The sequence below is a fragment of the Alosa pseudoharengus genome, unplaced genomic scaffold, assembly GCF_046254945.1.
Source record: "Alosa pseudoharengus isolate Yale_2024_CS ecotype anadromous, Long Island Sound unplaced genomic scaffold, YU_APseudo_1.1 YU_APseudo_1.1_scf_25, whole genome shotgun sequence".
NCBI lineage: Eukaryota > Metazoa > Chordata > Actinopteri > Clupeiformes > Clupeidae > Alosa > Alosa pseudoharengus.
In genome coordinates, this window is record NW_027468696.1 from 3,215,235 (window position 1) to 3,242,260 (window position 27,026).

Sequence of the window (27,026 nt, forward strand, 5' to 3'; positions counted from 1 at the left end):
TTTCAGAACAGTAATTTTATTCCAACTGAGTCATGAATCCAATTGTAATTGGATTAGATGTGCCCAGGTAAACACACCTGCTTTTAAAATGTGAACAAGCTTTTACATTCTCTTTTCACTGCAACTCTGGTGCGGCCTCTCTCCTGTGTGAATGCACTGATGTCTTTTGAATTATTTTATTTGACTGAAACGTTTGCCACACTGAGTGCATTGGTGCGGCCTCTCTCCTGTGTGAATGTGCTGGTGTCTTTTGAGATTTCCATTTACATTGAAACTCTTGCCACACTTAGTTCATTTATACGGCCTCTCTCCAGTATGCATTCGTTGGTGAACTCTGAGATTTCCCGCATGACTGAAACTTTTGCCACACCGAGTGCATTTATACGGCCTCTCTCCAGTATGCATTCGTTGGTGAACTTTGAGAGCTCCCGCTTGACTGAAACTCTTGCCACACCGAGTGCATTTATACGGCCTCTCTCCAGTATGCATTCGTTGGTGAACTTTGAGAGCTCCCGCTTGACTGAAACTCTTGCCACACTGACTGCATTTATACGGCCTCTCTCCAGTATGCATTCGTTGGTGTCTTTTGAGATGTCCCTTTTGAAAAAAACTCTTGCCACACTGAGTGCATTTATACGGCATCTCTCCAGTATGCTTTCTTTGGTGATCTTTGAGATGTACCTTTTGAAAAAAACTCTTGCCACACTGAGTGCATTTATACGGCCTCTCTCCGGTGTGTACTCGCTGGTGAACTTTGAGATTTCCTACTACACTGAAACTGTTGCCACACTGAGTGCATTTGTACGGCCTCTCTCCAGTATGCATTCGTTGGTGATCTTTGAGATGTCCTACTGCACTGAAACTCTTGCCACACTGAGTGCATTTGTACGGCCTCTCTCCGGTGTGTACTCGCTGGTGAACTCTGAGATTTCCAGCATGACTGAAACTTTTGCCGCACAGTTTACAGCAGTGTAGCTTCTCTCTTGTGTGAGTGTAATTACACAACTTGAGCTGGGAGCTGTGTTTACGCAGAGGACGGGACAATCTTCCAGACTCCTTCGGCTCTTTTTGCAGGGTCCAGCTGGACGTGGGACTCTCTGAAGGGGCCATGGAGGATGAAGTGCATAATCCTGTCCGTTTCACTGGGAAAACACAACACATGAAATAAGCCATGAAATAGATCGATCCATACCAGGGTTTTCATGGTTTCCTTTTCTCATGCTGGTCCGATGTCCGGATATATATCTGAAGATGTACTAGTCATGTTTTAATAAACGTCTGTCATAAATGGAATGGAAAATGGAATAAATAATTCATAAATGGAATGGAAATGGAACCAAATGTGTGTACATGTCTGTACTTACCTATGTTTACAAATAAATTAAGTCCTCAAATCAATGTGACTGTGTGACCCACTAATTATAGTGGATGGAATCCACTATCTTGATATCTCCTGGCTTCTTCTTTTTACCTTTTCTTTTTACCTTTTCAAAAATGAATGCGGCTATAATCGCTTAACGTACAGACTTGTTGAAATAACCGTTGTGTAGGTCTGGAATTGGCCAAGAGTAATCTTTTTAGATTTTTTGAAAAGTTTATACTTTTTGAGAAATAGGGGATTAAAATGTTTTCTCTCTATGACATCACAAAGGGGGCTCATTTAGAAGGGTCGTAAAGTAATCAGGTGTGGGTCCACCTGCAACGTCAGCTTCTAAGCATACAATCTGGTTTGATAAGATTGGTATTACGTCGAGTAAGTTCATAACTTGATTAAGCGATAACCGAGGATTTAGTAGGACGTCAGGTATGTTTCTAGGTTCGCAGTTGTGTGCAGTGGTGGCGGTAGTGTTAGCAGCTAAGTAATAATTAGCTTCACACTCAAATTGTCAGCCACCTTTCCTAGCGATAGCTGGCCTGACAAGGGAAATGGCCTTCTATGGCAGTCACTGGCAGAAACTTAGCCTTCGTTTTGAACTACATTTGTATGAGTGGTAGGTTGTGGTGTAAAATTACTTGATTGTAGGCTTATTCTATTTTCAGAAAATAGCATAATTCGCACAAAGTGAACCACCACTTTTGATATAGACTAACAATGAAGTGAAATTTTTCTTTTTTGAATTATCTTACGACTCTTCTGCTGTTCTCCTTCTCTGTTCTTCTCTGTCCCATGCTGTCCTGTCCTGCAGCAGTCCACCAACTTCACGGACACCCTTCTTAATTGCACCAGATGCAGGGGGTCTGCAAGGGAGAGGGTGGATGAGGCAGCTTCAGAGCTGAACACTGGAGCCAAGTGGGATTCATCCTCCTCTTCCTAACACACACAGAAGGAGAAAAAGAGGTAACTTGAGCCAGTTGGTTAAATGCAGCACCTTACTGTGCTCATCCTAAATAAATACTTCAGACATGTACTGTATTCATCTTACATACAGTACCCTCCAATATTATTGGCACCCCATGCTAAAGTTGACTAAAATCTGGTATAAAAAATAATCTGTTGGTGATTTATTGTAATCTCACAATAAAAACAAATAGGAAAAATCCAACCTTGAAGGGAAGCCTGTTTTTAGTCAACATTACCAAAGGTGGCAATAATTCTGGAGGGTACTGTAAATACCTCAAATGTAGCCCAGCTTGTATCTCTACTGGTTAGCACTCTGGACTTGTAACCGGAGGGTTGCCGGTTCGAGCCCCGACCAGTGGGCCGCGGCTGAAGTGCCCTTGAGCAAGGCACCTAACCCCTCACTGCTCCCCGAGCGCCGCCATTGTAGCAGGCAGCTCACTGCGCCGGGATTAGTGTGTGCTTCACCTCACTGTGTGTTCACTGTGTGCTGTTTGTGTTTCACTAATTCACCATTGGGTTAAATGCAGAGACCAAATTTCCCTCACGGGATCAAAAAAGTATATATACTTATACTTACACTATCTGCCACATTGCCGATTGTGGAGAACTAACTCCTGTCGTGCCCAACACTATACAACTCCTCCAATTTTTTAACAAAAACATGTTGCTCACAATTATTGGCACACCTGCTTATAATACCTTCTTAATAGAGATGCACCGATTGCAATTTTCTGGGCCGATACCGATATCCGATTTTTCATAGAGTTTGACCTGCCGATACCGATTTTAGCCGATTCCGATTTCATTTCTTCTAACCATTTTACAGCACACACACAAATAGTTATTTTCTATCTTTTCTTTGATAGAGCATGTTAATATAGGCATGTAATCAACTTATCAATAATGAAATGGCTGTTAAAAAATGGAACCGGTGAGCAGACAGATTCTTCTTCAAGTCTAACTTCAGCTGCAGTATCAAATTATGGATTAAGTTAAGTTATGGAACACCCATTTTATTCTTCTCACATCCAATATCCAACTAAATATATAAGAACAATTTTCATGATAGGCCTACATTTGAACATGCTACTGAAGGAGAAATTTTGGATTATTAACATTTCATTTTCTTATATTCTTTGTATGCTTTCTATACATTCAATACTGTGCATCAATTTTGCTTTGTCTGTCATTTGCTCTCTCCATGTCATGATTTTCTAATAAAGGTCATGCGACCCCCTTTGTCACGAGTTAAGGGTATTCTGCCTGAGGCAGTAATATTAGGAATATCCCGACAGGAACTAGACTATGGCAAGAGAATGCTGAAGGATGTATATGTATTGTATTGACCAATTATCTACTTACTTGGAGTAGCCCCATGACTTGCGTATGGCGCATGGATCACATGCTATGTCCAAGAAGTGTATATGTATTGTTGTATTTCTGCATGTATGAGGATTTTTGGAAAAGACCATTGTACTCATGTGATTTGTATTACCAATGTAATTAACATGTATAAGATGGGGCTTCGCCCTAGAGAACTTTGAGTAGTTTTACTGGAACATGATGTTGCTAGTGACCTGCTCCCGGTATCGTGAATAAACCTGCAGTGGTTCCTCACACCTGAGTGTTGCCTGGATATTTTTGACCACATTTTGGTGGCAGCGGTTGGGATACCTAACTCCGAGACGCGGCGGTGAAACCTGGAAGGCGTAGGACCCGAAAAGCGCTTACGGGAGATCTATTTTTGATTTTGGGACAATACCGTGGAAAAAAGGCAACATCGCCCGCGGGACCCATCCTTGCCGGAAGGGAGTCATCCTGTGTCTCGGATACGGTATTACCGTATTGTGGTCACAGGCACCTAGGTGGTGAGTGGGAAGCGATTTTTTTCTACCGCTTTGTAGTTAAAAGTTGGCTTGTGTGCCGGGGTGCCACCGAAGCAATCTGCTCTACTTGTAGGAAGGTAGAAAGGTTGGCTTGTGAGCACAGCCGAAGAGCAATCGATAAAGGATCTGCTAAGAGAAGCAATCGGTAGGATTGGCTTAAAGCGCTTGATACGGGGATTGGATTGGTTGAGAACATTGCTATTGTACTCTGATAGTTTGCTCTGTTTTAGGCGTGAGGTAATTTGGCTAATAAAAATATATTAAAGGGACACTGCTATGGGGACTAGTAATAGTAAAACTGTTAAATTGCCCAAAGGTATACATAATTATTTAATGTTTAAAAGATATAAGAAATATGGATCTGAATGTGTAGATGAATGTTTATTGAATAAGTGGAGTAGATGGACTGAAGGAAAATTTCCTTTAGATGGTACGTTGAGTTTTGAAAGGTTAACTGAATGTAGGGCTAAGATGGAAAGGAAGGCTAGGCCTTTTAAGTATGATTTGTTTGATAAGTGGGAAAGAGAAGCGAGGGAAAGAGAGGAGAAGAGAAAAGTTAAGGAACAGAAAGAGCAGGGCCAGAGAGAGAAAGAGAGAAGGTTTGTGCGGAGCTATGGACATTTCAACTGAAGTCTATGTGCAGACGACCTCAAGCCCCTATAGTCTGTAAATCTCCACCACCATTCCCTTCAGCACCCCCTGCACCACAACCAGCTGTGGCTGTTCCTGCTCCTAAGCCCCTGCAAGTATTCACCTACTGAAGATTGGACTAAAATGGCTATTTCTCAGCTTACTGACTGCTAGAGAATTCTTGGGAAGAGTGGCTTCAGCAGTTAACAAACATTGTGGAGGAAGGAGAGCAGGATTTAGGTGGACTGAAAGAAACGGTTGTTGGAATTGTGGAGACATAGAACACATAGCGAGATATTGTCCGAAGCAGGGTGATTGGAGACAAGACGGGGATAAATCATCACAACGACGCCCTCAGGGTCCGGTCTGGACACAGAATGGAAATTCTGAATAGGACAGGGAGGACTCTGAACAGGGGACTCCAGGACCCCTCACCAACACTTCTGTATCACCCTATGAACTTTATCCCCAACTGACTTTGAATGCTGCCGCACAACCTAAGCTAACTCTTTCTCTGAATGGAAATGATGTATCTTTTTTAGTTGATACAGGAGCGGATGTTAGTACACTTGGAAGGAAAGATAGTTGTAAGTTTTTAACATTAAAAAAGCAATAGAGTTATATATGTAACAGGAGCTTCAGGCCAATCAGTGGCAGAACCAGTTTCTACCCCTTTAGTGGTTCAATATAAACATCAGACAGTAGAACATTCTTTTCTCCTGAGCAGTGTTTGCCCTGAAAATTTACTAGGCCGAGATCTAATGTGTAAATTAAATCTTACACTTTTTCTTTCTCCTGAAGGAGTAGGTCTAGAAGGGCCCATTTATTTGTATTGTCAGAAAGTTAACCCCACATGGATAGGATATGAGTGTAAAGACATTAGTTTAGCATTAAAATCTCCGATCTCGGTTCTAGAAAAGACAGAAACCCCTGAGCAATTTCAGTGTACAATCGCATGTTTTCAAGGCTCTCCAGATCAGCTGTATGTGAAAGAGTGGTACCAGATAGGAAATAGTATTGAGACTATTGATGTAGCCGGCGTATTGACCTCTAAAATCTACTCTGCAGTAGTAGTAGACCTGTCTCCAGGTCTGAAATATTTGTTTGCAAACCCAAATTCTTATCCACATGTTGCATTGGTAAAAGCCCAAGAAAATTGGATTGATTTAGGGCCGTTTGTGAAAGCGTGTGTGAATGCTAAAGATTGGACAGTGGTCCGAGATACCCCAAATTTGTTTTATTCGTCATCACAATATGCATATATTTTCCAACAATGGTGTTCTTTGAAAGTTACTCCTGTGCAGAAAGAGCTCTCTGCATGTTTAACACCCTCATTAACCCAACCCAATGAATGGAGGGTTCTCTCTTTAAAAGAGAAAGCAGATCTGTTAGCCGCTGTTCCAGATAATCTCTGGGCAGCTGATAGTTATGACTTTGGGACTATCTACTGCTCAACCAAAAAAAAATATGCGCAAAAACATTGCATTACCCGTCGAAAGCCCAATATCCGTTGTCGAAAGAGGCTGAGCAGGGGATAGAGCCCGTATTCAAATCATTATTGGACAGGGGAGCTATTGTGCGTTGCAGTTCCTCCCCAGTTAACACACCAATTTTGCCCGTTAAGAAGTCTGATGGTACTTGGAGATTTGTGCAAGATTTAAGACTTGTTAATGACGCTATTCACCCGAGGCATCTTATTGTGCCAAATCCTTGCACAATTCTCTCTAGTCTGCCATCCACTGCGAAGTTTTATTCTGTAATTGATATTAAAAATGCGTTTTTACGATAAGAGTACATCCTGCCTCTCAATGTTGGTTTGCCTTCACCTTTAAAGGTCAAAGGCATACTTGGAGTTGTTTGCCTATGGGATACACAGAATCACCTTCAGTGTTTAATGAGGCATTAGTGGCCTGTCTGACACAATTTACTCCACTGGCAGGAAGTACTGTTATTTCTTATGTTGATGTTTTATTAGGAAGTCCAGCAAAAGAATCATGCCTGATTGACACAGTGGCATTGCTGAAATACCTGGCCAGGGTGGGACTTAAAGTCTCTAAAGAAAAGTTGCAACTCTGCCAAGAGCAAGTTAAGTACTTGGGTCATATACTTACTCCTGGCTGCAGGGCCCTGGATGCGTCACGCATCACTGCAATTACTGGCTGTCCGAGACCCAGGACAAAGCAGCAATTGTTAAGCTTCTTAGGAATGATTGGTTATTGTCGTGCTTGGATTTTAGACTTCTCGGAGAAGGCACAACCTCTCCGAGCATGCGCAAATGCTTGTAAGAGTTTGACTGACATTGTAACTTGGACTGACGACTGTGAGACTGCTTTTGAAACAAGCTTTAGCTTCAGCTCCAGCTTTGGGATTGCCTAATTATGATCTTGATTTTCATTTGTTTGTGTGTGAAAAAGGAGGTTACATGTCTGGGGTATTGTGACAGTTGCATGGTGGACAGTATAGACCAATAGCCTATCTGTCAAAGAGACTGGATCCGGTAGCAAGAGGCTGGGTGCCTTGTTTGAAGTCTGTTGCAGCTGCTTCAAATTCAGTAATGGCTTGTGCGGATCTAGTATTAATGCATCCTTTGACTGTTCATGTTCCACATGACGTGCATGCATTGCTTTTACAAGCAAAGACATCACATCTGACCACTGCCCGCCTCCTCTCGTACCAACATGTGTTATTGACTTTAGCACATGTCACACTTGTACGTAGTACCACCCTCAACCCATCGACATTATTACCTACCGCCGAAGATGGCGAAAGCCATGATTGCTGTGATGTCATAACAATTTGTACTAAACCTCGTCCTGATATATCTGAGGAACCCCTTACTAACCCTGACTTAATTTTTATGTCGATGGTTCCTCATTACGCTTGGAATCTGGAGAGGTAGGGAGTGGCTACGCTGTGGTGAATCAATTTGAAGTGGTTGAATCTTACTCGCTCCCTCCAACTTTTTCTGCCCAATCTGCTGAGTTGATTGGACTTTTTCGAACTTGTGTGTTGGCAGCTGGAAAAATCTGTTTGCATATACACTGATAGTCGTTATTGCTGGGGAATTGTTCATGACCATGGAGCAATATGGAAAGAAAGAGGCTTTCTTACGGCTACTGGTAAACCTATACAACATAAAGAGTTCATTGTATTGTTGCTAGAGGCAATTCAGCTTCCTTCTGCTGTAGCAGTAATTAAGTGTGCAGCGCATACTAGAGGCGCTGATGAGGTCAGCCTTGGTAATGAGAGGGCTGACTCGGCTGCTAAAAGTGCCGCGAAGGGGGGAGTTGAGAGGAGGATACCAACAGAGTTTTTAAGACTTTCGAACAAAACACAATTGTTTTTTAATTTGAATTTGCAAATACCAGATATAGTGACATCAGTTCAAGCTTTAAAAGAAGCACAAACATTGGCAGATACAAAAGAAAAAAGAAAATGGAAAAATTGTAAAAAGAATAATGATGATTTGTGGCTACATACTCCAACAGGCAAGCCTGTTTTACCAAAATCATGTTTTCATATAGTTGATAAAGTCACTCATGGTTTAGATCATGCGAGTGCAACAGCTATGGTAAAAACAACAATAGAACAACTTTATTTTGCACCAGGATTCACCACCGCGGTGCTGCTTACTGTGATAGGTGCATTACCTGTCTTAAACATAACACCGCACCCACAGTGAGAACCCAAGGAGGGCATCACCCACCACCATCAGACCCGTTTGAATATATTATAATGGATTTTATTCAATTGATCAATTAACAAAATGCAAAAGTTATGAATATTGCCTTGTAATTGTAGATATGTTTTCAAAATGACCAGAATGTTAATGGAATGTTGAAAGATAAATTGACTAAAATAACTACTATAACTGGGATGGAATTGGGTGACTGGTCTACCTTTGGTTCTCCTCTACCTCAGAGGCCGTGCATCAAGATCAAAAAGGTTAAGCCCATTTGAGATTTTGACTGCCCGTCCCATGCCAATTCCAGGTTTACTTAATCCTAACCTAATGTAGTTGGTACCTTGTCTGGTTACATGCGAGAACTGATTGCTGCTCTATCTTTTGTTTCTCAACAGGTGGCGTCAGCTTTGCCTCAAAGTTTTCTGGATACATACCCAGTGCTTGTTAAGGACTTTCGAAGAAAACGCTGGAATGAAGAACGGTGGCGCGGACCGTATCAAGTTCTGTTGTCTACACCTACCGCAGTGAGAATTGCGGAAAGAGACTCTTGGATTCATTTGTCACACTGTAGAGTGGTGAAAGAACCGGAACATTATCTCAACGGATTGTGACTTTATGCTTGAGGTTGACCAGCGGAGGTTTTGGCAAACTTCGCCAGTAGGCCTTTGGATATATGTTCCATCGGGGATAAGGGAAGTGTTGCAAGATCCTGCTGTTTTAACCTGCATTACAACTAGAAAGTATTGGACTGCAAATGAAGGGAAGTATGCTCTGATTGTTACACATTTTACTAAGTACACATGTGAAGTCCTTTTAGGGTAGGGAAATCAATTAGTGTGGTACACCAGTGTCCATTAAAATTAGTGGATTCAACCATCCATCATCCAAATCAGTGGTGGATATTAAAAGTAGAAACAAGATATCAGTATACATTAAACTAGCACTGTTTTATTTCCAGTTTAGCTAGATATTTAATCATCGCTGGACAGTGACCTGGGGAGGGCCTAAAAACCCAAGCCAGCTCTGCTGTTGAAGATAGAATAGAGCTTTTGTTGTTTTGTAACTGGGAGTAGAATGGGGCTAGTGTTGCTATTCTGTGTGTTCTTACTGATTATGCCCACTTCTCCAGAGGAGGAGATCTGTGGTACTAATAAAGCCTGTCAACTTGCTTTCCAAGTTAGAACAACTGTAGCAGGGACGAATGAGACCTGCTGGGTGTGCCAAGAAAAGTCTTTTCAAATGCGTGTTTTTCCCTACAGGACTTCTGATGATTCTGCATGCTCTGCATCTCGACTGTGTACTAGTAAAGATTGCCTTAACATAGTAGGTGTGACAGGGATAGAACAATTTTTAGGTGGTTCGTCCTTGAATATTATGTTAACATTAATGGATTCTGTTTGGATAAAAAGAACTGGACAAAATATTTGATAGAATGATATTGAAATGTGGAATGAGTTTTACCCTGATATGATGACCCGGAAATGTTTTTGGATGATGTTATTGGAAATTGGTTTTTTCTTTTTTGTTTCTTTTTGATTACTAAAATTTCTTTGTGGCCTTAAGCCCCAAAGGGGGGAAATGAAGGAGAAATTTTGGATTATTAACATTTCATTTTCTTATATTCTTTGTATGCTTTCTATACATTCAATACTGTGCATCAATTTTGCTTTGTCTGTCATTTGCTCTCTCCATGTCATGATTTTCTAATAAAGGTCATGCGACCCCCTTTGTCACGAGTTAAGGGTATTCTGCCTGAGGCAGTAATATTAGGAATATCCCGACAGGAACTAGACTATGGCAAGAGAATGCTGAAGGATGTATATGTATTGTATTGACCAATTATCTACTTACTTGGAGTAGCCCCATGACTTGCGTATGGCGCATGGATCACATGCTATGTCCAAGAAGTGTATATGTATTGTTGTATTTCTGCATGTATGAGGATTTTTGGAAAAGACCATTGTACTCATGTGATTTGTATTACCAATGTAATTAACATGTATAAGATGGGGCTTCGCCCTAGAGAACTTTGAGTAGTTTTACTGGAACATGATGTTGCTAGTGACCTGCTCCCGGTATCGTGAATAAACCTGCAGTGGTTCCTCACACCTGAGTGTTGCCTGGATATTTTTGACCACACTACCGTGTCATATTTTCATATGCATTGATGAATTTATGGGAGGGCGAGGGAAAAATGGTAGTAGCCTAGGCTATCACGCAATCAACAGGGGAGAAGTGCTAATAGCGATTAGGTGCTCCACCATATATGAAAACAGTGCACGTCTGTTTTGCGGTGAAAAAATTAAATCCAAATTCCGGTTAAATGCATCAATTAGGCTAAATAAACTTTCAGAGACGGCTGATTCAGTATTCAGAGCATCAATTTTCTTCATTGTAGGCTACTATGTCAAAAGCAACTTTTTTTGCCTTTCTAATAGGCTATCGTTTGTTCACTTCACGACATCCACTTCTCAATCTGCTAGACTAGGGTATTTTAAGGCATAGCCTTAGTCTACGTGCAGTAAATACTTTGAGTATTTTTTTTTTAAGTGGAGTAGAACTACTAGGGCTACTGTCCCTGCTTGTTGACATCTTATTATGTAGCCTATGATGGCTAAACTTTGATTATTTTTAATGTCGCAATCGGTTATCTCTGTTCAGCTGTGGGCACGCAATTAGCGGCAGTGACGGGCGGTGATGAGCGATGTTTACGTAGCCTAATGAAGTGACAGCTTAGTAAATTCCACGCAGTAGGCCAATGGCAAAGCACAGCGTTTGCTGCATAGAAAAACTCAGTAGCCTATTAGCGCTTTCTTTGTAGCCCTACATCCAGCCCTGAGTGTTGGTTGCTAGCTTCTTCAAACTTTGCAAACTCTGGGTGTTGTTACAATTGCGGCGCACGAGTGCATTTGACCGGCATAAAATCGGCATGTCTCAGACTGACCGGCAGGTCGCCGGTCATGGCCGATCACGTGAAAATCGGCCGATTCCGGTCACCAGCCGATCTATCGGTGCATCTCTACTTCTTAAGCCTCCCTTTTCCAATAAAACAGCTTGTAATATTCACCTATGACACCCCATAGAGTTGGAGAATACAAAGCAAGAGATTTAAGACTGTTGGTCTTTACAAAATTTCCAGGGGGCTGAGATGGCAATGGCCGAAGCTTGATTTTGCGTTCAGTAAACCATATTTGTTTTGATCTGGACGTTTGTTGTGGTTCATTGACCTGATATATGATCCAATCATGACCAACGTTTAGTATCTTGGCAGAGATTGACAGATTTTGTTTAAAACATTTTCAGGTTTTTCATGTTGTTTGTGATACCAGGCACTTTAATTAGATTCCCAAGGCCTTTGAGAATAATAACAGCCCCGCAATAGCACAGCCTGTCCACCATAATTCTCATTAAGCATGGGGTTCTTTTCAGTAAAGTCATTCTTCTATGTATGCCAAACACACCTAAAGTGTTCCTAGCCAAAGAGCGCACTTCCAGACAAAGTCACTGTACCATTCGGTGACTCCTGCCATTTACATTGGTAATTAAAGGACTGGACAGGCGTTTACCTAGCATGCACTCTAAATAAGCTAGCAGTGAGGTCACTTTTGAAGATTGTAACTCTCCAATAGTGGTCCTTATGGAATTTTTTGCCTATCTTATCATCCTCCATATACTGTAAATGGGGGAGAGATAACCATGGGTCTTTGTCCAAGCATGTTTGTCACATTTTCAGTTGATTAGAACCTTTTAATCATTGTTTAAACTGTAAATATATAGCCTGGGTGCTTAGTTGAGATGTGAACAAGGGAACATGTCACAATGCAACAGCGCTGTTTTCCCTTGATGAAAGTGAAACCACGAGTTTTCCCACATCTCAACTTAATCCCGCCCACAACATTTGAGGTCGGGAAGTTCGGTCTGGCATTGCTGCATTGTGGAGCAAGTATGCTCGCCCTAAATCAGGTGGACCAATCAAATTGGGCTTTACGATGATGGACAGGTGAGCAACAGCGCCTAGTCTATCACGTCGTCGTTCAAACATAAACTTAGATTAAGCTTATGTTTGAAACAAAAACACTGTGGCTAGAAGGATACATGGCTTTTAAGACCCCATATGGAAAATGCATATTATTTAATGAGGTTTTATCACTGAAAACGATGATTTTTGAAAACTTTGGCCAAAGTTGAGATGTGGGAAAACTCGTGGTTTCACTTTCATCAAGGGAAAACAGTGCTGTTGCATTGTGACATGTTCCCTCGTTCATTTGAAATCTCTGATTGACCACCTGTTCGAGGGATTTGCAACAGCCTTTCCCAGCTGTTTAACATGTTTGTAGCATATCAGTGTTGAACAGAATTATTTTTAAAAACAGAGGGGCTATAGGCTATCCGTTTTTCCCTAATAGCCTACCCTACTAGTCTTACGTATCTCTTATATTTCGCTAATGAGTGTTGTAGGCTATGAGTTATAGACGCCACTAACTTTTACAAAAGACCAGAAAACAAAGTTAAGGCATTTATGGAGAAGGATGGTTCGTGTGTTTTCTTCCTACACCTCACGGCAGGGCTCCAGACTAACTTTTTGCACTGGTTGCACTGGTGCGCCTAACTTTTTTTCTTAGGTGCACCAGCACAAAAGTTAGGTGCACCCAATTTTCAACCACATCGCATTTAACACCGCAGCAGGTTCACTTTTCTTCCTTAGTTATTGTCCTATATAGGTTGTCCTATGACTTATGATTTAAACTTCTACAAGAAAAGTAACTTAATGAAGTGTTGGTGCTTTAAGTGCTTCACTGAGCTGAAATTTAAACTTAAAACATCTCAAGATGAATTAAATAAAAACAGTGAGTAAGTTAACAGTGCACGCCTTTTAAGGGCTTCACACTGCACATCTCATGGCTCAATGTCTTACATACTATCCTTCATGATCTTTAGGCCATGCTCAATCTAAATGTGTCCATTCAATTCACCGTACACAATGACCACAGTTATACATGCAGAGAATATTCGGGCTTTAAATGTAGCAGCGATATTCGGTTTGCGCCAAATACCGGATTAAATTGATTGATGCCATCAGAATGAGTTTACACAACTCGCGCTGATATCTGTATCTCTGTCGTTCGGGAAGGCCCTGTATGCATTGTTCGCAATTTTAAGACGTCTTTTCATCTGCAATGACTCCTATAAATTTGGTGCAAGTGGCATTCCTGTACGTCGGGTTTACGTTCAAACTATTTTTCTGGTGAATAATTATTTCGGACTGAACTTGGTGAAGGGAAGTTTCACTAGGCCTATCGTAGGCAACGATAAACTTGATCATCATCTCGGGCTAGTCTTATCGGTTTGCATTTTCAAATTTACACACAGGCACTGGGTCCCGCCCTTCACTATCTGTGATTTGTTTAATCCACAATATTGGCCAAATATGTGTCTGTTATTGAACCAAAGGTAGAGTTTCAATGCGGACACTTTTTCCTCTCTCGAATAGCTGGTCGCACCGGTGCGACCTCCGATTTTTTTTAGTTGCACTTTTGAAAAATTAGCTCGCATATGCGACCAAATTGGTCGCACTCTGGAGCCCTGCCTCACGGTAAGCTATTTCATTGCTCTGATTGGTTAGGTCTATCCAATTGAGTGCAGAGGCATTCCCCCCCTGTATCGGTTAAAACACGCCCCATAATTATGTCCCAATGGAGCAGTATCAGACTCATATTCTGACTAGAATTGAGTATGACTACGTCAGGCTAGTAAATATAGGCATTTTCAACAAAGTACCTAGTTTTTATAGACATTCACTGACTTACAAATGTCAACACAATTTCTTTTTATTTAAATTTAGTGTATTCTCTTGTCTTTCTGATGTTGAAAAATGACAAGACAATTTAGCATCTGTGTGACTTTATTTTCATACCTTAGTGAAAAACAAAGTAATGAACTACCTCTGAAAGTTCACAGACACTCTGATTAACTTAACAAAGTTAAAATTAGATAGGGAAATGCTTCTGTTAGATTTTGTATGTATGATTTTCTAGGGGTGCCAATAATTGTGTTTTCGTTAAAAAATATTTATTTCTTTATAAGATTTTCTTTTTTCTCAGAATACATTTTCTTCCCAGGCAAATTCAGCCAAGGTCACTTACAAGTTCATGCATCAGAATGCCTTCTTCTTCAGAGTTTTAGCTTGATGTAGTTCTTGCCTTAAAGGTACATTATGCAAGATTTTCATCTTTACAAAGCCAATTTGATGGTAAACTAACTTGTAATAGGGAAATTGTTCACCTAGCATAGCTATACAGCATAGACGTAGTGAGTCCCTACCGAGAAAACCAACCATGCAACAACCAAGAGCGGCACCCAACAAATCTCACGAGAATCGTGAAACATTACCTTGTCAGTAGATCTAGCTCTTTGGAGATAGTTTTTGCCTGTTGCTAATTCTTCACCTCCACAACAAAAGCATTTGCATTGTGTATAGGGGATAAGTCACGAGAAGTTTGCTATTTACAATAGCAGAGTAACATATCAATACATTGCGACTCTAGAGGGAGCTCTACACTTGCCAAAAATACCTAAACCTGTATATTGTACCTTTTACTCATTTGATTTTACTGTAATATTAGTATGAGTTTGGCTAATTAAATAAAGATGTGATTTTAACAGTGGATAACTATACTAGACATTACAAATATCATAGACTTTCACCACTGTACCTGGACCTGTTCAGTTTTGATGTCTTCAGCTGAAGAGACAGGGTATTCTGCTCTGAGGACGGATTCTTCTACTGCAGACACAAACAAAGAAGACACTTAGTGTGAACAGACTACGCTTCCTTTTTGACAAAAATAGTTGACCAGGGCGTTTTTTTTTTTTATTAACAGTTAAGGGAGTTTTTACTTCCATAATGTGCAATAATAATGAGTTAATGGTAGCTAACATGCTAGTTTTTGAAACCACTGCAATAAAGACACGTGCTGGCCAGAAAATTTGGGACAGGTCCAGTCTATCTACACAAATGAATATGATGATACATTTGAACTCTGACGTCATATTAGTCATATGTGTGTGTGTGTGTGTGTGTGTGTGTGTGTGTGTATGCATTTGTGTGTTGTGTATGTGTGTTGCTCTTTTCACCTATGCTCTCCTTGCCAGAGCCTCTCCGCTCCCCACATCCACTTTCACCATCTTCTTCTTTAACTGCAAGGACCAGACCACCACACGGCTCCTGCTGAGTCTGAGAAGTAAACAAAACCATCAGAGTGTGTGTGCTAGGGGTGGGCGATATATATCGTCTACGATAATATCGTGATTGTTGTTTTAACGATGTGCAATTTGACATTATCGAGTATTTAAATTACTTATGTGGAAAAAACACTCGAAATCACGCATTGAAGACTCATACATTCCCAGCAGGTGTATGTGGGAGAAGCCCCTGGCTGCAGCAGAGCAAGTGTCACGTGATCACTAGTGGGTCACAACATTGTCCCACGCACGCCTAATGTTTATTTTGTGCAGCGAGAGTAGCCTACTTGGGATTTTATGCGGCTACTTTTGTCAAGTATCTGTTCAAGTAGCATTTATGAGACAGTCACGTTTTTTCCTACATGGTAGGAAGACATTAGCCTTTGAGTATTTTAATAGTCAGTTGTAAACAAAGAACTATTCTCAAGTAACTCTTTTGTAAATGGACTGAAGTAAATGTAAATATCTACGTTTACCGATTATGCTAACGTTAGCATCTCTATGGGATTTCTCATATACATTAGCCATAAGCTAACGCATTAGTTTCTATTCTGTAACTTGGAATGGTAGCCTCTTGGAAGGCTAGTGCTCATAAACAAAACATAGAAGGAAATAACTGATATGTACTCTGTTGGTCTGCTTAGTTTTACAGTGAATCCTATGTAAAGGTTTGAAAGGAACTTTAGCCTCAGACTTTCTCTTGGGAAACTGTTAGGCCTATTCATCTTCTCTAATGTAGCTGGCTAGACCATGTCATTGCCACACACCCAAGTGGGGGCAGAATTGGAAATGTGTCATAGAGTGACAATGCATTGGTTGATTTGGTTAAAAAGTCACAGGTTAGGTTATTGGTTATTATTGTAATGATGCTATTCATAAATAATTAGCGGTAAAGTAACTCAGACTTTAACAAAACATTTTTTTAAAGGATATCGACTAATTATCGTTATCATCAAAATCACAAAAAATATTGAGATATTATTTTTTGTCCATATCGCCCACCCCTAGTGTGCGCGTGTGATTGTGTGTGTGCCAAGCAAGCTGACACATATCCATGTGTTTGACATGATGTGTATATGTAACAAACACCGTACCTGGAACAGCTCTGATCTGGGGTCAGTTATCTCTAACGTTACTGCAAAAGCAGAAAAAAAGGAAACGTATTCACATTTAATCCTCCAGCATAATAGAGTACAATTGTGTTGCACTCAGTGGATATTCAACACAGGACATTAGTGTGTGTGTTGTGTGTGTGTGTGTATGTGTGTGTGTGTGTGTGTGTGTGTGTGTGTCTGCTTACCAGACTGACTGGACTCTCCATGGCCATAATCCTCCTCCTCCTCATTCTCCTCTTCCTCAGCCTCTTCTTCTTCTTTAATGCAAGAGACTGGAGCCTCAAACAGCTTCTGACCCTCAGGAGAGACCATCTCACTCTGAACACGAGACGAGTACGAGACAAGCCCATCAAAATTGAGTGTTAATAGGTGAACATGATGAGTCCGAGACAAGCCCATCAAAATTGAGTGTTAATAGGTGAACACGAGACGAGTATGAGACAAGCCCATCAAAATTGAGTGTTAATAGGTGAACACGAGACGAGTACGAGACAAGCCCATCAAAATTGAGTGTTAATAGGTGAACATGATGAGTCCGAGACAAGCCCATCAAAATTGAGTGTTAATAGGTGAACACGAGACGAGTACGAGACAAGCCCATCAAAATTGAGTGTTAATAGGTGAACACGAGACGAGTACGAGACAAGCCCATCAAAATTGAGTGTTAATAGGTGAACACGAGACGAATACGAGACAAGCCCATCAAAATTGAGTGTTAATAGGTGAACACGAGACGAGTACGAGACAAGCCCATCAAAATTGAGTGTTAATAGGTGTGAGTGAGCGGGTGGTTAAAGATACACTATGCAATATTTTCACCTCAAAGGATAATTCCAGTATTTAGTACTTTGAGTCCCTTTTCTGGTTTGTTTTGGATGAACTAGAGTGGTGGAAACCGAAATTTTGACAATGGGTCCTGTCTCGACTTTCTGACTCGTTTTGAATCGCCTTTGACTGTTTCAGAGTGCCTGGCTATGGGCATGTACAAACATGTCCTTAAAACAACCCTTAACGACTACCACAACGTTGCTGAATGTATGTTCAGGCATGAAAACGGGTCAGGGGTGAAAAAGGTGAGAAGGGCGCGCAAAGAGGGAAATGGCCGTTTCATAGCAAAACAAGCGCGAGTGACATTGTTGCCAATAGTGCATAGCTTCCATGGAGTATGAAGTTGCCTAAAACCAGAGATTTATAAAGAAAACAAACTACAAAATGACTAATTTTTACAAAAAAATACCTTTATTTCTTGTTTTTGGCTTGGGCCAAAGTGTGAAGGGGCCCGCTTGCGCTGTTTGGCAACATGCTTCAGTCTGGCCCTCCTCTCCTCCTCAGTAATCTACATGAGTGCCTTTTTTTCTTTCTTTCTTTCTTTCTTTCTTTCTTTGTGGCTGAAGATTTCATAGGCCTAAAGGACACTTCATTGTAGACTATTAGAATAAGTCTGAATAAGATAAGTCTGAATATTTGTTGGACCAAACCAGGTAATAAATAAACTTGGGTAGAGTAGGCTTTAATTTGTAAAATTGGTTTGAAATGTTTTAACCTTCAGCCTTGGCTACATACAGATTGTGGCATTGTGCTAGTGTGTTTAACCAACCAATAAAGTTGTGTGAACAGTGTTCACATGTTAAACTGTACCCTGTCGACACAGGACAGTGATCTGATCAGGTTACTGAACGTTTCTTAAAAGACAGCATTACCATGTCAAACACTGCTTTTGTCTCTGAACTCGACAAAACGCACCAGCCCAGTTTAGGAGCTTTTAATTCAACTATTTAGTTATTCACATTTTTTTGTCCCTTTGCTATAGGCGACTGATACAGTATGCCTATTTGCTTCACGATTTTGTCGCTATTCGCGATGCGTCCGCGGCAAAAATTAGCTTCCACTGTTTAATAGGCTAAATGCATAGGGGCTGCATTCACATATTCCTTGCTGGATCAGACAAGTTTGTAATGGGGCTCTGACAACGCATCAAGATGCGTTCACGTCTGCGCATGGTTTGTAAACTCAGTTGTAACTTAAAGGAGAAGTTCGGTGTGAAATTGACCTTAGCTGTACTGAAAGATGTTGCTGAGTACTTACATGTGTCCAATAGGCACCTTCGCTCACCCCCTAGCATTCCGAATTACGCCGTTTTTAGCCGAGTAGCTGTGGGGGGCATAGCGTAGCCAACATCTTTCAGTACAGTTAAGATCAATTTCACACCGAACTTCTCCTTTAATAGGCCTACCCCCCCCCCCCCCCCCCCCAACATTTTCTCATCAGATCTGCGCGAACCACTTAAGTCCCCCATTTTGGATTCAAAATGGCGAATTTCGCCGAAAGGTGAGGAGTTGTCATGCCTGTATGCTATTTCAGGTTAGTTTGCAACAATGTACACGTTTAACCAAAGTCCTTAGCTTCTACCAAGCTAGCGAAGATCACTAGCCATTCCCATTCACTTTCAGTTTACTGTGCTAACGTTAGCTAACTAGCTCAGTTATCAGGGAAAATTAAATGATTTATTCCATGTCCGAAAGTGTGTTTCATTGGCATCACACACAAGCAATGACAAAAGAAAACAGTTAATGTTTTGACACACCTATTTAAGAGTCCGGAACTAGGGCCGTCATCTAGGTAGATTTGCAACGAGATGAACTGCGACTAGATATGGTAATGTTAAATGCTTTGCGACGGCTGGCAACGACGTGCGCCATTTAATTTACACAGCTGCAACTCCTTCTGCGACGGTTTCGTCTCGATGCGGATCTTTGGTGTGAATTGGGTGTTATGTTTTTGATGTGCAACGGCTACCGTAGTTCTATTAGGTTGCAATATAATCCCTAAACACTAGATTGGAGAAGTTCTTACACATGGGACCTTTAGGTTCAGTTGAAAAGGACTTGTCATATTGAGAAATATGCACCAGTGCATGAGCAAAATGTAGCCTAGGCCTTCAACACATTTTAATGAAGTGCATAAAGTGCGTGGCGGGCCGTAGTTTGCCCACCTCTGTTGTAGATCATAGCTATACCTGAAGTGCTTTGAGGATCATTTAATTCCATGTCTATTGAGTCAACTTTTTAAAAAGTAAAAAATGGGCCTTTCAGCCAATCGGGAGTTTTTTTTTTTTTTTTTTTAAATGTGTCATTCACAGCTGTGTTGCTGTTATCTGTTATATAGTTATCTCTATGACCTCAGCAGGAGGACCAGGCAGAAGCCCACTAGGAAGTGTCTGTGCTGGGAAATGTTGTTGGTCTGTGCCAGTCTGAGGACAAGAAAGGGTCATGAATAGAAAGCAGCCAAAGAGAATCGTTGATAACAGCACAAGTGACGGTGTAAAAAAAATAAAAATAAAAAAAACATTTGGCGGCACACCATGAACGCAATTTAAAAAAAAAATAACATGTTATGGTCCATAATCTCATCGCGATTAACATGTGATTAACACTGACAGCAAGTGTGTGTGTGTGTGTGTGTGTGTGTGTATGTGCTTGTTAATGTGTGTGTGTGTGTTAGTATACTATGTGCACGTTTGTGTATGTGTGTGTGTACCTTAACCTGGAGTTGTCTCTCAACACCCTGCAGCCATTCTTGCCCTTCCTGCAACACCCTGTAGGAGTCAGAAGAGATCAAAGGCTACATAAGTTATAAACTAGATGTACCACATAGCGGTACAAAATATGACTACCACTCAGCTCTGCATATTCTCTCTGCAAAAATAAATCACGCATGTCAATATGTCTCCATCCCCTACTCTTGCAAGTCATCCTATGTGTATGTGAGCGAGTGTGTGTATGTATGTGTGTTTCTGCTGTTGTGGGTATGTGTGCTTCTGTGTTTGTCTATGTTAACTTATGAGTGTGTGTGTGTGTGTGTGTGTTTGCTGTTGTGGGTATGTGTGCTTCTGTCTTTGTCTATGTTAACTTATGAGTGTGTGTGTGTTTGTGTGTTTGCTGTTGTGGGTATGTGTGCTTCTGTGTTTGTCTATGTTAACTTATGAGTGTGTGTGTGTGTGTTTGCTGTTGTGGGTATGTGTGCTTCTGTGTTTGTCTATGTTAACTTATGAGTGTGTGTGTGTGTGTGTGTGTTTGCTGTTGTGGGTATGTGTGCTTCTGTGTTTGTCTATGTTAACTTATGAGTGTGTGTGTGTGTGTGTGTGTTTGCTGTTGTGGGTATGTGTGCTTCTGTGTTTGTCTATGTTAACTTATGAGTGTGTGTGTGTGTGTGTGTGTTTGCTGTTGTGGGTATGTGTGCTTCTGTGTTTGTCTATGTTAACTTATGAGTGTGTGTGTGTGTGTGTGTGTGTGTTTGCTGTTGTGGGTATGTGTGCTTCTGTCTTTGTCTATGTTAACTTATGAGTGTGTGTGTGTGTGTGTGTGTGTGTTTGCTGTTGTGGGTATGTGTGCTTGTGTGTTTGTCTATGTTAACTTATGAGTGTGTGTGTGTGTGTGTGTGTTTGCTGTTGTGGGTATGTGTGCTTCTGTGTTTGTCTATGTTAACTTATGAGTGTGTGTGTGTTTGCTGTTGTGGGTATGTGTGCTTCTGTGTTTGTCTATGTTAACTTATGAGTGTGTGTGTGTGTGTGTGTGTGTTTGCTGTTGTGGGTATGTGTGCTTCTGTGTTTGTCTATGTTAACTTATGAGTGTGTGTGTGTTTGCTGTTGTGGGTATGTGTGCTTCTGTGTTTGTCTATGTTAACTTATGAGTGTGTGTGTGTGTGTGTGTGTGTTTGCTGTTGTGGGTATGTGTGCTTCTGTCTTTGTCTATGTTAACTTATGAGTGTGTGTGTGTTTGTGTGTGTGCCATGTCCATGTGTGTGGAAGTCATGAATAACGGCAGTCATAACACCCCCCCACCATCTCTCTCTCTCTCTCTCTCTCACTGTACCTCTCTTTACGCTGCTGCATCTGAAGCTGCTGACACAAGTCCCTCAGTTCATTCCTCAGTAAAACCACAGTCTGTAAACACACACACAAACACTGCTGAAATCACCCAACAGATAAATACAGTCCAAAAATAAATAAATCAATAATAATTTTATAACTCTTTTGTTGCAGAGCTAAGTGCAACTTTTAAGAGTATAGAAGTAGGCTACTTTAAACAGGCTATTATACCTGCATAATGTTTGCGGTCATGAATAAATAATCAGAAATGCATCATTCTTTTCTTTTTATATCAGTAGTTTTTATATCACATAATAATTTATCTACTGTCCTGTCCTGTCAATGCACACTTACAATGCATGCAATTAGTAATTGGGGCAATTCCCCAGCAGTGGTAGCCTGGCTAGCGCCACCACTTCTCAATGAGACGTGGTCTGGGAACCAAACGTTCATTTTCTCGTATTTGAAAAAAAAATGCCCAGATCCGTTTATTGGGTGCCACGGATGTCTATCAAATGCGTCTGTGCATAACTCATCCCCTATCTCAGGCGAAAATTTGCTCCATGGTCTCCAGGCTGCCTTAGCAGCTGAATCAAATCGCGCGCAAGGCAGCATGGGAACACCCAGGCTACAGCAGTGGCGTTTTCTCCCGGAGGCCAAGGGAAGCCAGGCTTCCCCTACCTCGTCCGACAATCGCTGTTATTGTAAATAAAACAATTTGTTCCATCATTTTACAGTTTTCTTCATTCTTGCTGTGCTGCCATCTCCCGTTTTCATGTAGTGTTTTGCAATGAGTGAAATTGTATTTAGTGAATGTGGTGACTGAATCACCTCAATTCGCCTTATTCACCAGGCGGCCATTACGAGGCTATAGGGTACACTTGCCATTACACCTCAGTCCAGCAGATGGTGGTGGTAATGCACTCCGTTTGCAAACTGCCAAAAAAAAACTCACTGAAGAAGAAGAACAGGCCAGTGAACCCTTCTTTCGGTCAGCCTCGTAAAGGCCGCCGGGTGAATAAGGCAATTTCCTCATACACACACACACACCTGGTTGGCTTGTGTAAGGGAGCGGTCTTTTTCCTCCAGGCGTTTCTGTAGTTCATCAATCTTCGCCTGCAGCTGGCGGTTTGACTCTGCCAGTTCTGTTAGACTCCGCCCAGTCTCTACATCCTTCTCCTCCAGACGACGAATCAATACACAAAGCTCCCGGTTTCGACCTACTGCATGCTGCACACACACACACACACACACACACTAATTAACATTCTGAAGAATTGCTTAGAGGGGTATTCCATCATCCTCGCTAATGAAGGCGGCGCCTAACAGAAATAGCTTGGCTTGAACTAGCGTAGACTTTCACTTGGGGCTGAAGCCGTTCCATTTACTGAAGTTAGCTGCATCTAGCCTTCGTTTATTCAAGCGAGGCTTAGGTCAGCTTCATGTCTACTCGTGCATGAGGTAGAAAAGTAGACACAAACAGTAGATTGACGAAAAGAGGATAGGTCATAAAATTAAGGCAATACTAGATGATTTCTGTTTGATTTACAAGCTTCATCTACAGCAGGGATCACCAAATGGCGGACCGCGGTACGAGTCCGGACCGTGACGTGATCCTATTCGGACCCAGACCATAATAGGCTAATTTAGATTTTCACGTAAGATTTCAAAGCTGTGCTAAATGTTTCGTTGGTTAGGATAACAGCATTTACTTCAGGAGCTTCAGGAACCATCATTTTGCTTGCTGCTACGAGTCAGTGAGTAAAGCAGCCTACTATGGAGAAGAGACTGATAGCCTGAAACGAGCAAGGAGAGGAGACGGGACGAGAAACAATCAGATAAGTTATTTTCAAATCATCGATTGATTTTTGATTGATTAATTTAATTAAACTTGCTGATTAATGGGTTCAAGGAACCAGCTGGGGAATATCCATCTTTGTCTCAGCTCAAATTTTATTTTAAGTTCCCGTTAAGATCTTAAAAATAGCCAAGGCTACTCAGTTTTTCTCCCCAATTACTCTTATCTTGCCTTATTTCTCCTCATTTCGAATGTTGCCTTTTAGGCTACTTATTTTATTTCACATTAAACATTAGGCCTAGGCCTACAATCTTCTATTTCTTGAATTTCCCCTTGGGGATCAATTATGTATGTATGTATGTATGTATGTATGTATGTATGTATGTATGTATGTATCTATCTATCTATATATCTACAACTAGGCTCCATCCATCCATCCTAATATTATACATACATACATATAGCCTACATAGCCTAAACACGCAAGTTAAACATTATGATGCTCCGGACCTTTGCTTGAGGAAATTTTCCGTAACTGGACCTCGCTGAAGATTAATTGAATACCCCTGATCTACAGGATTTTCATCGAAAGTCATCAAATTGAAGATCAAGAGAAAAAAAATGAGATGGTTGCCTACATAAATTGGAGAATAATGAAAACATAAATTTAAACAACAATGAGTTTGAAATCAATTGTGAGTTTGATTGTCTTCACTCTTGTGTGTGTGTGTGTGTGTGTGTGTGTGTGTGTGTGTGTGTGTGTGTGTGTGTGTGTGTGTCTTACCTGCAATACTTGAGTGATAAACTGAGTTGCCTTCTCCAGGTCAATGCAGGCTTGCTTGTGACTCATCATATCAACATGCTGCTGCTGACCACTTTCATCCATGATCTACACAGAGGACACAACAGCACTTCACGCACGGTCCATCAACTGACAACCATGCCAATAAGTAGACGTCCACACAAACTAGCCTAAAATGTTAAAATATACATTTTCCATAAAGAGGAGACTAGGCCTAGAGTAGCCTATAAGGGCCAAACATTAAGAAAAAAAGAAATATTTTGTCATGACAAGATTAAACTTTAAATTTGAAATGTCCAGATTAAAGTAGACTTGTCGAAGTTGACATTTCAAATATAAATTTGACATAGCCCATCATGTCGACTTTAATCTCAACTGCTCCACAGCACACTGTGTTTCTGGGCTAAAAAAAAAAAAAAAAAACAAGGATTTCCTTGTTGCTAAACCCGATTTTGAAATAGTCAACTTCACCAAATCCTCTATACAAGGTATTTTGTTGCTGACTGACTGTCCGGACTCACTGGCAGCTAATGTCTCCAAACTAGTTTTGATGGACAAATCTAGAATAAAGACGAAATGTCATATGTGATGATATAATTTTGGAAATTTCAACTTTAATCTCGACAGTAAAATCTGGACCATCAAGATAAAAGTCGACATGCTATTTCAACTTAATTGTCGAAATTTCGAGTTTAATGTCGACATGTCAAGATTAATTATTATATCATAATAGATAGTCAGTCATAGGTGACTCAATCAGGAATGGAAGTCGATTAAAAACCAAGAGGAGGTTAACTTTAACTTAATGACAAAATCGACACCCCCTTCCCCCTATAAAATTGGCTGTATCTTGGAAAGTATTGATCTTACATAAAATACATGTTTGTTAACCTGACTCCGCCAGATGGATTTGCTCCGCATATCCATCTGGGAACTTTTCATTGAAGAACTTTTGGGAAGGGGCGGAAATACTGGTTAGCTGATTGGATAAACCATCTGTCTATCACTACCTTTGTTGGTTATCGACGGGCCAAATCAACCAATTAGATGAACAAAGTGTTCTTCTAATGCCTTCGTTTAACATACAATTAAGTTAGGTAACGTGACTAACGTTAAGACGTTAAGAATTTGTATGTGACATGAACCTAATCAACGACAATTCCCATCAAGTTTTCACGGTAGGCCCTACACTTCTGAAGAAAGTCCATTGTGAACTGGAATCAGCCGTGGAGGATGTCTGTGTCTTTCATTCCTCCCAGCTGCATGGCTGAGACTCATAGCTTCACAGCTTACCCAGGAATACTTTCTAATTTGAATAAAACTTGCGCGATAGCTATGCTCATCTCTGTGGATGCCGTCATGTTGTTCGTTGCGTCACACCTCAACCCGCCTCAAAGCCAACGCTGATTGGACGTTCGTTTGGTGAACTTCAACAAATTCTCTTTAACGGAAAGTATCCAGACTGATCTGCGAGTGAAACCCTGAAGCTCGCGAGATCAGGATGGTCTCACGAGGCTACATGTTTGTGTGTCTCCTGGGGAACATAGGTAGGCCTACACCTGGTAATTTTTTCAGAATTTTTTGAGACCTAAGTGCGTGGGCCCTGGTTGAATTGACGTGGAACGACCCAGATGTAGTATGTTGCCTGGGAGGCCGTAGAATGTGTGTTGTGATTTTGGAAGCACTAGGCTCAATGAGAGTGAAGCTATTGAATTGTATCCCCGATAAAAATATATTATAAATAGGGTGAGTCAGTTTTTCAATAATTAAGAGGTGTAGTAGCCTACATTGCTAGGGAGGCCCTAGCTGGGTGTTGTGATTTCGGAAGCACTAGGCTCAATAATAGTGAAGCTATTTTAAAATGTATCTTTGTAGGCCTATCCATTATCGGTTTTGCACTTTGTAGACGGTCCCTAGACGCTGGAAGCAGAATGCTCAAGGGACGCATTTTATTTATCTACATATGCTATACGGTGCTTTCGGATAAAACCGGGTTGTAGCTTGTTGTCTACCATACTACGGTTAGATATAGCTGTATATTATGTCATGAAAACGTTTCGCCTATGACTTAGGCTATTGAACCGCAAAACGCGAATCTTGCAAATCTGCCCATTTCTGTCTAACACTAAAAGTGAAAAATACGGTGCTCTTTGTTTCGCCGGTTTACTCATGGTTCCGACTCTCAATAGAAGATGTCTTTCAACTTCAACTTTAAGTTCGCCGTCAACGCACAACTCTAGGTTGAACTAATTGGAACCGGTGTTTTGGAGCCGACAGCTCAGGTTTAGTCGCCACAGGTTCAGACAACTCAGAGGTTAGCTTTTATCTCAAGGTTTGTTAAATCTGGAGATTTATATAGCCTAATCCCCAGAAGTTGTAGGCTACACCAACAGATACACCGTTAACTAATTTGTAGACTAGCCTACCTCAGTCAAACACTCACCTTACTTCGTACATCCCTCTGGTACCAATCGGTGTGTTGTAACTTTAAACCCTCGGGGCTCGAGGCAAAGCTCAGTGTATCGCCTGTCAGTTTCTGCATTATTTTGTGTACGAATGACCTCAGTTATCTTCTTTGACCAATGTTAAGGTTTCCATAGTTGAAAGGCGACAGACAGGTGGATTTGTTTAGATGCTCTCTGAAGCTTCAGCGTCAGCGA

At 41.1% G+C, this 27,026-nt stretch overlaps 1 protein-coding gene across 1 annotated transcript; it reads right to left on the reverse strand.

Annotated features, from left to right (window-relative positions):
* LOC143099242 (uncharacterized) lies at positions 1–27,026 on the reverse strand. Its single transcript, XM_076262338.1, has 11 exons — positions 26,810–27,026; positions 24,349–24,453; positions 22,817–22,996; positions 21,771–21,841; positions 20,437–20,494; positions 17,085–17,217; positions 16,879–16,919; positions 15,677–15,776; positions 15,256–15,326; positions 2,128–2,311; positions 1–1,142 (listed from the first exon to the last, which is right to left on the reverse strand). Exons 1-11 carry the CDS (start codon positions 26,906–26,908, stop codon positions 292–294), a joined length of 1,893 nt encoding a protein of 630 aa, XP_076118453.1. The 5' UTR covers positions 26,909–27,026; the 3' UTR covers positions 1–291.

Excerpts from the sequence above, each read along its gene's own strand:
- LOC143099242 (XM_076262338.1), bottom strand. The coding sequence starts at position 26,908 with ATGCAGAAACTGACAGGCGATACACTGAGCTTTGCCTCGAGCCCCGAG. Across the intron at positions 20,495-21,770 it reads ATGCAGCAGCGTAAAGAGAG|GGTGTTGCAGGAAGGGCAAG; the intron begins GTACAGTGAGAG and ends TGACTCCTACAG. Across the intron at positions 1,143-2,127 it reads AGGAGAACAGCAGAAGAGTC|TGAAACGGACAGGATTATGC; the intron begins GTAAGATAATTC and ends GTGTTTTCCCAG.